General features: G+C 43.2%; 1 protein-coding gene across 2 annotated transcripts in view; it reads right to left on the bottom strand.

Moving 5' to 3' along the window:
• Positions 1-12,183, bottom strand: part of LOC137435522 (E3 ubiquitin-protein ligase pellino homolog 2) — a 336,475-nt gene that overhangs the window by 285,337 nt on the left and 38,955 nt on the right. Inside the window, exon 2 of one of the 2 annotated variants that reach the window (XM_068129398.2) lies at positions 4,753-4,920. The exons of the other annotated variant lie outside the window; for it this stretch is intronic. Coding sequence (XP_067985499.1) covers positions 4,753-4,920 — 168 coding nt within the window. The remainder of the gene's footprint in view (positions 1-4,752; positions 4,921-12,183) is intronic. 2 annotated transcript variants of the gene reach the window in all.

Here is a 12,183-nt window from a genome sequence, read left to right as displayed (position 1 = left end):
GAGCCATCGCTACCTTGCCTTTCCTAGCCATCAATCCCCGTGTGAGTCAGCTTTGTCCCGTTTATCTGTCGTCTGTTGGGAATAATATAAGATTGTGTCTAAGTGCTTGTCTTTCTATGTTGTACCTCTCGTCCCTGTAATCTGACCTTCCGTAACGAATATAATCTCCTCCGGAGGTCTTGAGAACCGTATCCCTGGTGTCGTCATTTTATAACCCAGCCGGGTGTCTTCTTTTTCTTATTGAGCCAGCGTAACGCGACTTCGTCAACGTCGAGTACAATCGGGTAATTTGTGCGGACACGACAGCCATTCCGCTCGGCCCACCTTAACATCAAAGTCGTGTCTGTAACAATTGTAACAATGTCTCCTCCGGAGGTCTTGTAACAATGTCGTGTAACAATGTCTCCTCCGGAGGTCTTGAGAACTGTACCCCTTGTGTCGTTGCATTTATCCCAGCCGTTGTGTCCTTTCCTTCATTGATTTAGCATAGCGCGATTTGGTCAACGTTCGAGTGGAATCGGGTGAGTTGGGGAAGAATCGGGGAGTAACTGTGCGGACGCGGTAATACCAAACCGCTCGGTAAACTAACATCTAAAACCGCGTCTAACAATATATATACATATATATATATATACATATATATATATATACATACATATATATATACATACATATATATATATATACATACATATATATATATATATATATATATATATACATACATATATATATATATACATACATATATATATATATATATATATATACATACATATATATATATATATATATACATACATATATATATATATACATATATATACATACATATATATACATACACATATATATACATACATATATATACATACATATATATATATATATATATATATATATATATATATATATATATATATATATATATATATATATATATATATAAATCAATTAATTGACATATTTGACATACGTCATTTAATTAGTTATATATCCTGTTCATTTATTTAATCCCCTCCCTCCTTCCCCAGCCCTTCCCCATCCACAGATCTACTGACACTGACGTCCCTGTTCTTTACTGTTGTTGTGCTTGTGTGCTTCCCTCTCTCTCCCTCTCTTGACTCCCACTCCCTTCATTGTAGGTTTTATGTGTCTGTGCATGTTTTCATGTTCAATGTGTTAGCTCTTACACGAGCCTCGATTCTGTATGCAAATATATATATATATATTATATACACTACATGACCAAAAGTATGTGGACACCCGAATATCGAACATCTCATTCCAAAATCATGGGCATTAATATAGAGTTGGTCACCCCATTTACTGCTGTAACAGCCTCCATTCTTCTGGGAAGGCTTTCCACTAGTGGTTGGAACATTGCTGCGGAGATTTGCTTCCATTCAGCCACAAGAGCATTAGTGAGGTCGGGCACCGATGTTCGGCGATCAGACCTGGCTCGTAGTCGGCGTTCCAATGCATCCCAAAGGTGTTCGATGGGGCTCAGGGCTCTGCACAGGCCAGTCAAGTTCTTCCACACTGATCTCGACAAACCATTTCTGCATGGACCTCGCTTTGTGCATGGGGAGCAAATACCTACTTTGGGGTTGGGGGTGGGGTCAATCACCCCCACCCCACTCTCGTAGACCCCCCCTAATGAGCGCAGATTTTGATGCGGTCAATAAACCTTCATTAAGCATCAGATATGAAGCTTGTGGCCAAGTTTCATCAAAATAATGTGCTTAGTTCAAGCGATAACGACTGAAGTGTTTACACTCACTCATGCACTCACTTACCGATGGACACTGCTCAATCAAGTAAGCTCACCGGACATGGATCTCACTCCTCTCTGCGCATGCGCAATCGGAACACATTCGGAGACAAAGTACTGCTCAACTACAGGTTCGTTTTCTGATTCATGTTGAAAATTGAACAATGCATGTTCAAAATATAACATTCAATTGAAATCAAGTTGTTCCTCGATCATAAACTAATGTTTGTCGACAGACAAACAGACAAAGTGAACCAATTGCTGACAACGTTTTTCACTTCGCGTGCACAGAGTTAGAAACAAATTTAATCACTGTCACACAAAAATCATCAACATTATATTGCGTGGTTGACTTGCCATTCCTTGTCTACACAAATCGACACCAATTAATATTCCTTCAATTGCAGAGTTTAAAAAAAAAAATCCATTGTGATATGGTAAACCTCAATGGAGTATTTATTTATCAACATCATGGAAAACTGGTCCTTACAAGTCATGCTGCATTGGCAGAAAAATAAGGACAACAAATTTTCTCAACCGAATATTAAGGAATATGCAAACTGGCATTGGCTGGTGTTGGCTTAGCGGTTAGGGTGCCGGCTTGGGATCCTGGGATCATGGGTTCGAATCCCGGTCGATCGCTGAATTAACGCCAGGGGGGTTGACTCAGCCTGTCATCCTTCCGAGGTCGGCAAATTGAGTACCAGCTTGCTGGGATGAATGATCACGGTGTGTACCCCGATTTAGAATAGGTACACCGTATCCCTGCGCATCGTAAGAGTGTGACCAAGGGTTGGCATCAGGAAGGGCATCCGACCATAAAAAAAACATTGCCTCAAACAGGGAACCATGATTGTCATGGGGCCCGCAAGGCTAACCCCCGCTCTAGCGGGGAAAATGGCCTTAAAACGATCATTCATTCATTCATGCAAACTGGGATGGGAAAAATAAATGATAAAATAACCATTTTGGGTTTGAGACCTTCTTCAAGGCAAGAGATAATTGATTTGAAGAAGGGGCTCAGGCCTGAAACTTCAGTCCACCCCCTTCTCCATGGCAGCCAATGAGAAAACTCATCGTCTTTAACAACATTAGTTTGCAGTTATAATTTTGAGGAAATTAAGCGTTTCAGGAATACACCGTTTAATTTTGCAATGGGATGAATGTGTCGCCATCGGCAAAAGCACAATATAAAATTGCCTTATTCACTTTTAAACAACGCAGAAGCGAGCGCATTCCGGAGAAAAATACCATGCGATGTTCAGATAAAACGCTTTGAGGTAGAACATGCCGCTTACAGCACTTCTAGATGGTTATGTAGCTAACTTCTCTGCACTAACGAGAGCAAATACAAATTTGTCCATTAGGAGTGATATCTCCTAATAGTGATATGTGATATGGGATAGTGATAGTGATATGGGAATGTGATATCTTGTCAGTCACAGGAATAGGTAATTAATTCAACAGCAAGAGAACCATCAAAAACGAATCAGCAAGAGCAGATTCAACTGAGCTTTTCATGATGTGGGTTCACTTGATCGGGGACGAGGTTGGTCCACTTGATCGGGGACGAGGTTGGTCCACTTGATCGGGGACGAGGTTGGTCCACTTGATCTGAGCCAACGTCGGTCCACTTGCTCCGGCCCGAGGTCGGTCCACTTGCTCCGGCCCGAGGTCGGTCCACTTGCTCCGGCCCGAGGTCGGTCCACTTGCTCCGGCCCGAGGTCGGTCCACTTGCTCCGGCCCGAGGTCGGTCCACTTGCTCCGGCCCGAGGTCGGTCCACTTGCTCCGGCCCGAGGTCGGTCCACTTGCTCCGGCCCGAGGTCGGTCCACTTGCTCCGGCCCGAGGTCGGTCCACTTGCTCCGGCCCGAGGTCGGTCCACTTGCTCCAGCCCGAGGTCGGTCCACTTGCTCCGGCCCGAGGTCGGTCCACTTGCTCCGGCCCGAGGTCGGTCCACTTGCTCCGGCCCGAGGTCGGTCCACTTGCTCCGGCCCGAGGTCGGTCCACTTGCTCCGGCCCGAGGTCGGTCCACTTGCTCCGGGCCGAGGTCGGTCCACTTGCTCCGGCCCGAGGTCGGTCCACTTGCTCCGGGCCGAGGTTGGTCAACTTGTATGTGATGAGGACTAATTTGTTCAATTTTGGTGAAGACCCGGTATGGACACGGGAATTTAATTTTTTTTTTTTTAAATGATTCTTCAACATTGAGAAATGGGACCAAAAACTATATATAGCAGATATTTCAAAAAGTTGTGGATGGATTACAACAAAACTAGTTGGATGTGTTGGTTAGTCGTAACGAACAAGTCAATTCGATTTTGGTTCAGGTCTGAATGCAGATCTGGCCTATCAGTTGGATACAAAATATAAACTGTTCAGCCTGTCGGAGGTATACGCTCTCCCAATTGCCGTTCTCATTATATTCATTGGATCATATTATGTGAAATGTGACCAGGGTTTGTATGTGATATCATTCAAATATTATATTTGCAAAAATAGCAGAATTTGTTACCCTTCCCCCCACGCCCACCCCAGCACATGGATATGGAGAAAACCGATGCACAAGAGAATTAAGCTCGGTCCGATGCAAGTGAACCAACTCCAGTGCAATAATGTACAAGCCAATAATGTATAATGGCTTGTACATTGTATGTGATAAAAGTTTTCCCACAACAACACATTCTTACTGAAGTCCCACGATTTCCAATATATATATAAAAAATTTAAAGCTTATTGCATTGCTGCAGAAAGTTTGTCTCCACATCATATCTTTTTACTTGCTTTAACAGGGCCAATGCCTTGCTGGCTTTTTTCACATCACTAAAACGTAATTAGCACAACCAATGGGCCTGTATATGACCTTCCCTAAACACACAGAAAAGAACACACATAGTTTGCAGTACACAAAGGTAATTAAATGAAATCAAATCGATATGAGCGCACAAAGTCTGCCCGGCAAATGAGGATGCGTGCACTCACCCCAGCACAATGAGCTCGCCGTATTTTACCGGCTCGTCTTCGGGCACCGAGGGCTCCTTGAGCCCAGGTGGGGAATACATGAGCAGAGTAGGACGCCTGGACCCTTTGACCTTAGTGTGAGATGCAGGATCAACCAACACCTCCACATCGCTCGTCTCCGCCACAGTCCTGGATATAGACAAATCCATATGGAGAATAAACTAATGATCGCATATACAATAAGTGGATGAAATCACCACCACAAAAGTGATAATTTGATTTAAATACATGAAAGAGTCACAATGACGTAGAGTTCTGGGAGGGAATCACACACGATCCATGGCATTTGCGTCAGAAACACCAGCAAATAATATCACCTCTCCTAACGCCTATTATTGCAATTACGCGGATGACCTGCCTCGCAAGATAGTTATGCCCACGTGTGAACTTCCCAACTGAGGACTTCGTTCATCTTCATGGAGTTCCCCTTAATGTGCAAAAAAAAAACTAACCCATATCCTTGATGCAAATGGAAATCCCAGGATATTGGTACATAATCCGTCAACGGTAACATGCCCTATCAAAGGAATCATTGCTGAACATGAAAAATCCGAGCCATGACTCCCAAAATACACTGAGACCCAAAGGTCAAGGTACTCAACTCCAAAATAAATCAATAAATAAACAAGAAGACGTCATGCGGAGCACGATACTTGCAAAATACACCCCCCCCTCCCTCCCCAAGAAAAGAAATTCCATTGATACAGCAAATTGTCCATTTCATCAAGATTAAAATTAACAATCTTGATCAAAGCTCGGGTCAATAGGAAGAAAATTGATGATTTTTCAGATGAAAAATGATAATTTTGGAAGGTTGACCTTGAGTTGACCTTTGCCCTTTTGACCTCCAAAAATAGTTCGTTTCCCTATTTAGTGACTCAATGTGCAAATGCTGTTCAAATCTCAAGTCAATCGGATGAAAATTAAGGATTTTAGAAATTTGGCCTATGTTGACCTTTTGGCCCATGGTGACCTCAAAAATACTTGGTGGTTGAATTCAGTAACCAGATGTGCAAGTCAAGTTTTTTGCTGATGACTCCACTCTCTGCCGCTCCATTCCTCATCCCTCAGATCGGCAGTCTGCAGCCTCCTCACTCTCTGCAGACCTGGACAAAATCACAGACTGGGCAAACAAGTGGAACATGTCTTTCAATCCTGACAAATCTCACACTCTTACGATGTCTCTCCGAAAAGACCGACTGGACAACCCTCCCATCTACTTTCTGAATAATCCTCTCCAAGAAGTTCTGTCACTCAAGCTTTTGGGTCTATCTGCCATGATCTTTCCTGGGAAAACCACATTTCCAAGCTGGCGTCCAAAGCCAGTCGCCGACTGGGCATCCTCCGTCGTGCGAAGTCCTTCCTTGGCACACCTGAGCTCCTCACCACATACAAGGCTTTCATCCGCAGCTCAATGGAGTACTGCTCTCCCCTCTGGGCTGGTGCTCCTGCCTCACACCTAGCTCGTCTTCACGCTGTTGAAACCAAAGCGTTCAGAATCATTGGAATCTCCCGCGATGACGCTATCTCCGAGGGCCTTTCACTTAATCACCGCAGGCAGGTTGGTGGTCTTTCCGTCTTCTACCGACTCCTCTCTGGCCTTGCTTCCCTAGCTCTCTCTGGGCTCTGTCCCCCAAATATTCCTGCAGGTCGCACAAGATCTGCCTGCAACCCTCTTATGGTTAAACTGCCAAAATCAAGACTCTGCTCACCTTCACTCCTTCATTCCTCTTTTCTCCCGCCTCTGGAACAAACTCCCTCACTCTCTTCAATCCCACTCCTCCCTCCAGGTCTTTAAAACGGCTGTCCACCACCATCTCTTATCTTCCCCAATCCAAAACCTTGATCTTTTCTACCCCCGCTAATTTCACCCCAAATCCACTTTTTTGAGGTGACTTTTGACTTATTTCCTGGAAGTCCTTGGTGTCCTTGCGTTTTATACCTATCCTGCCTCCCCCCAGGCCCTCTCCCTCCAAAAACATCTCCCGATGTCCCTGTTCTATAATGTTGTGTTTGTGTGCTTCCTCCCCTTCTCTCCCCATCTTGTCGACCGCTCCCCTTTTTATATACTTTGTTTGCTTGTTTGTTTGATTTGTTTGTTTGATAAATGGTAGCTCTTTCACGAGCCTCGACTCTGTACACAAAAAAAAAAAAAAAGTCCTCTTCAAATTTCAAGTCAATTAGATGAAAATTTAGGATTTTAGAAATGTGGCCTATGTTGACCTTTTGGCCTATGTTGGCCTCAAATATACTTGGTGGTTGAATTCAGTGACCAGATATGCAAGCCCTCTTCAAATTTCAAGTCAATTGGATGAAAATTGAGGATTTTAGAAATTTGGCCTATGTTGACCTTTTGGCCTATGTTGACCTCAAAAAATAAGTGGTGGTTGAATTCAGTGACGATTATGCAAGTCCTCTTCAAAGTTCAAGTCAATCGGATGAAAATTTAGGATTTTAGAAATTTGGCCTATGTTGACCTTTTGGCCTATGTTGACCTCAAATATACTTGGTGGTTGAATTCAGTGACCAGATATACAAGTCCTCTTCAAATTTCAAGCCAATTGGATGAAAATTGAGGATTTTAGAAATTTGGCCTATGTTGACCTTTTGGCCTATGTTGACCTCAAGAATACTTGGTGGATGAATTCAGTGACCAGATATGCAAGTCCTCTTCAAATTTCAAGTCAATCCGATGAAAATTGAGGATTTTAGAAATTTGGCCTATGTTGACCATTTGGCCTATGTTGACCATTTGGCCGATGTTGACCATTTGGCCGATGTTGACCTCAAAAATACTTGGTGGTTGAATTCACTGACCAGATATGCAAGTCCTCTTCAAATTTCAAGTCAATTGGGTGAAAATTGAGGATTTTAGAAATTTGGCCTATGTTGACCTTTTGGCCTATGTTGACCTCAAAAATACTTGGTGGTTGAATTTAGTGACCAGATATGCAAGTCCTCTTCAGATTTCAAGTCAATCCGATGAAAATTGAGGATTTTAGAAATTTAGCAAAGTTGGTGACCTTTGTTGACCTTTTGACCTATTGACCCCAAAAACAAAAGGCTTCTTGCTTTTGACCAACTCTACCATTTGGTGAAGTTTTGTGAAGATCGGTTGAAAATTGTGACCTGTACGCCTTGTTTTTTTTTTTTGTTTTTTTGTATACAAGATCGAGGCTCGTGAAAGAGCTAACATTAATCACACAAAAAGTCAAACCGACACACAAAACACAAAAAATAAGGAGAGCGGCAGACAAGATGGGGAGAGAGGGAGAGAGGAGAGAGGGGAGAGAGGAGAGGGGGAAGGACACAAACACAACATTTGAGAGCAGGGACAATGGGAGAAATGTGGGAGGGGGAGGGCTTTGGGAGAGGTGGGAGAGGTATAAAACATATGAACACTGCAAGGACTTCCAGGAAAGAAGTTGGAATTTAACAAAAACAAAAAAAAAAAAATGTATCTGGGGTGAATTAGCGGGGGTAGAAAAGATCAAGGTTTTCGATGGGGGAAGATAAGAGATGGTGGTGAACAGCTGTTTTAAAGACCTGGAGGGAGGAGTGGGATTGAAGGAGTGAGGGAGTTTGTTCCAGAGGCGGGAGAAAAGGGGAATGAAAGAGTGAAGGTGAGCAGAGAGCCTAGATTTTGGCAGTTTAACCATAAGAGGGTTGCTGGCAGATCTTGTGCGACCTGAAGGATTATTGGGGGGACAGAGCACCATTGAAATCTTCGATTTTGCAAGTAATAAAAATATTAGCCTCAGATAAAGAAGAACATTTCCTCAGCTTGTCCATCCATCTAGACATGATGGCAATATCGTTTCATGACACGGAAATGGTACTTAAGGCCATCAAGAATCGCATAAATCAACTAACACTAGGCCTTTTTCATGGCAGGCAAACTGCAGCAAGTTGGAATCCCTTTTGAACAGCAGTACCCTCAGAAGTTAATATATACTTCCCAAAGTGTACAAGAATCTATATTTAAGGCTCAAGTCTTCGAGATCGTAGGATAACAGGATTTTATTCCACCAAGACTGTTCATCTCGATACAAAATTGAGATATTTTTAGACAAAAATGTCCAAGAAGATGAAACGTGGAGAAAATTTAAAAAAAGAGGCAAGACTAAACTCTGCATTGTGGATTTCAGGAAGTGAAAGAATAATCAGATGCAAAAACAATCATTGCTGTAAACGAGCATCTCTTCACGACGGCAACTTCCAGAACACATTGCTGATGCATGCGGCGGGTTTGCACGGGGAAGCATCGATCGGACACCGACACAAACACGGCCGGGATTTAAATACCATGAAAAGAAAAACAGTAATGCATCTATAGGTCAGTCTTGATATTTTCATGTCGTGTTGCACACACGCAATGTTTTGAAATGCTCAATTGGGATTGCAAAGTTTCTGAAAACGTAATCAACTGTTCATTTTGCTTCATGGTCCGAATCAATATAATCTATTTTTTTTATTTCATAGTCGGAAGCACACCTGGGAGGTTCGTCCATGCTAAATAAAAGAGAAACAAAATGACAAATGAACCACCGAGTATAATGGAAAGAATTACAAAATATCCAAGGCCACAACCTCCAAAGTGTCGCAAGGCGGCGAGTCGTACAGCCTCTGGCTTCAGGATGGCGTGATGGTTTCGGATTGATTTCATGAGATGAATGGTGTTCAGGAGACTTCGAGCTAGCATCAAGGTCATCATATTTAGCCGTGGTCACGCTCTACCCCCACCCCTGCAGAGCGGAAGCATTTCCAAGACAGCACAAATACATTCTGCCTTGCGCTTCCCTGATCCAGTTCATTCCGATTGAATGACAGCAATTGGTAATAGCAATGGCATTTTTTGGGCAGATTGCACCACTCAGCAGAAGTCCAAAGGAAGAAATTGAATAAACGAAACATACTTGGTATATTTGCAGGAATACACAAGGTCCGTTACGGTTATTCCGTCTCCTGCCGAGTGATGCAATCTGTTTAAACATTGCCATTGCTTTTACCAATTGCTATTGTTCAATTGCCTCCAACCACCTGGCATTTTTGGAAACACTGCATCTTCCATTGCATTTTCATGACTTGGACATCAAACAAGCAAATTTTCCAACACACTGAGTGGGTGGAGGTTCTTCAACGATAATCACTCAACCGAAGCACCATTAGACCAAGAAAAAGGAACCACCTTTGGAGGTCATTTTTCCCCGCAGATCAGGGGTTGGCCTTTTTTGGGAACCGTGGTCCCCTTTTTGAAGCAATCTTTTATGGCCGGATGCCCTTCCTGCCGCCAACCCTGTTAGTTGCCCCATTGCGACACAGGGATTACCAGTGACCTGGTACTCAATTTGCCGACCTCGGAAGGATGACAGGCTGAGTCAACCCCCCTGGCGTTAATTCAGCGATCGACTAGGATTCGAAGCCAGGATCCTAGGATCCCAAGCCGGCACCCTAACCGCAAAGCCAACACCAGGCTCGAGACCAAGAACAAGACAGAGCATTTAACAATGCACAGCCTTGCCAGGGTATATAGATAACAGTAATTCTGAGAGTGAATGATATATCGTGAAGTACATCTGCGTGCAGCGACACGACGGGTGGACACACACAACCTGTCCATCGCTACAAGGCAAAAAAAAGAAGAAGAAAGTGTTTAGGAATAATATATTATTTCTCGTGAGACAAAAGTAGCACGCTCAAGTCCATATGCATGCTTCCTTCTCTAATGAGGATGCAGCATGACATGCAAAGTTCAGATGTGACATGACAAAGTGAGACAATTCTTTTAAAATAAGAATATACACATTAACAGTTTTAAAAAGTTTTTTTCTGTTAATTATGAACGAGAAGGCATATTTTACTGACAGTAATTGGAAATACGTACGGTTAAAGCTGTCATATGTAGTGTTGCCTTCTGCGACCGGTTCTGCAGTGCCATTAGTGAGTTCTAAGGATCACGGAGTTTGGAAATAACTTTGAAGAATGGCAGTAAACGAGTACACCCAAAAGGAAAGCGCAATCAAAGATTCCGGTCCACGTCGCTACGGATCTCGTCGCGCCTCCGTCTCAGGATCATTGCGCCTGCATTATGAATTCCCAAGCACAATTGTTTTTTTGTTTTTTTTTCTTGGTGTAGTACGGCCCGAAACACGAGTACATATTCTGTAATGCAACTTCATCACCAGAGCATGGCCTTCACATGGCTGTTCTAATGAAGCATTCAAAGTGCAGGCATCGGCGCAAAGCCACGCCAGCATCCATCATGCGTGTCTGACCATGCACACAAGGCTTTCGGGAAAGGTGTTTCTTCATGTTCGGAGTTTGTTTGCATTTGCACAAACAAAAAAAAACAACCCCCCCAAAAAAAAATCAGCTATCATTTCTGAACACAACGGTAAAAAAAAAACCCATATAAATGATAATACAAAACATTTTAATTGATCTATCAACAAACCAAACATTACCACACATGGGATAGCTGCATCATTACGCATGGTGGTGATGGACAGGAGACGTCATGCTGTGGTCAAAATGCAATGCACCCGTTTGGCAACAGCTTGACTGTTTTTACATAGAGGTCATGTCTGGTCACACAAAGGACAACCTAATGTCAGATTTTCTTTGGGACTAGCAGGGGCTACCCGGCACTGCCCGGGTGGTAGGCAGTGGGATACCTGGCGCTACCCAGCTGCGTCAGCTTTTCCCAGCGGTGGCTTCAGGACGTGTTGGACATTGAAAAGCTATGGAGCTATTGGCCACATGGTGTTACCTTTTGCCTGTGGGTCAGCAACAGCACACTGCCCGATCCCACATACCAATATACACTTTATAGTGACCTTTGGTGGCCTCATATAATGGATGTCAAGGCCAATGTGTGGTAGCTTAAAACCATGCCCGGATTCTGAAGTACCTACACTCAAAATTTGGACCTCTAGGTGCAACGGTTCGGACATAAAGGAATAACGTACAAATGCACAAACACACAAACACTTGAAAATATTTACAAGATTAAAAGAGAGCAAAACATTTCTTATGGTATCCTCCTTTTACTTGCACGAAGCTACCAACAGATCCCAAACCATTGAGTAAACATGTGAGCAGCCCATGTCTAAAATCCTAAATTAAGGCAACGGAGACTCGGCACTTGTGTCACCACTCTAACCACACCGTAGATCATTCCTGCAAAGCGAGATCTACGAACAGGCGTTAATCACTGCAAAGTGATATCCATGACATCAATCCACTCAATCTCCATATGAAAACAAAATTCTGTAGATTTGTGACCTAAAACGTATTGATGCACATCATGTATTACTGGGGATTCTCACAGAAGAGAAATGTCCCATTAAGCTTAAGAAGAAGAAAATCCACAGTGTCTGAATTGAATTCACA

The sequence above is a fragment of the Myxine glutinosa genome, chromosome 9 (assembly GCF_964187855.1).
Source record: "Myxine glutinosa chromosome 9, kmMyxGlut1.1, whole genome shotgun sequence".
Lineage (NCBI taxonomy): Eukaryota > Metazoa > Chordata > Myxini > Myxiniformes > Myxinidae > Myxine > Myxine glutinosa.
Note: the sequence above shows the minus strand (reverse complement) of the source record. Positions and strands in the feature narration are given on the sequence as shown.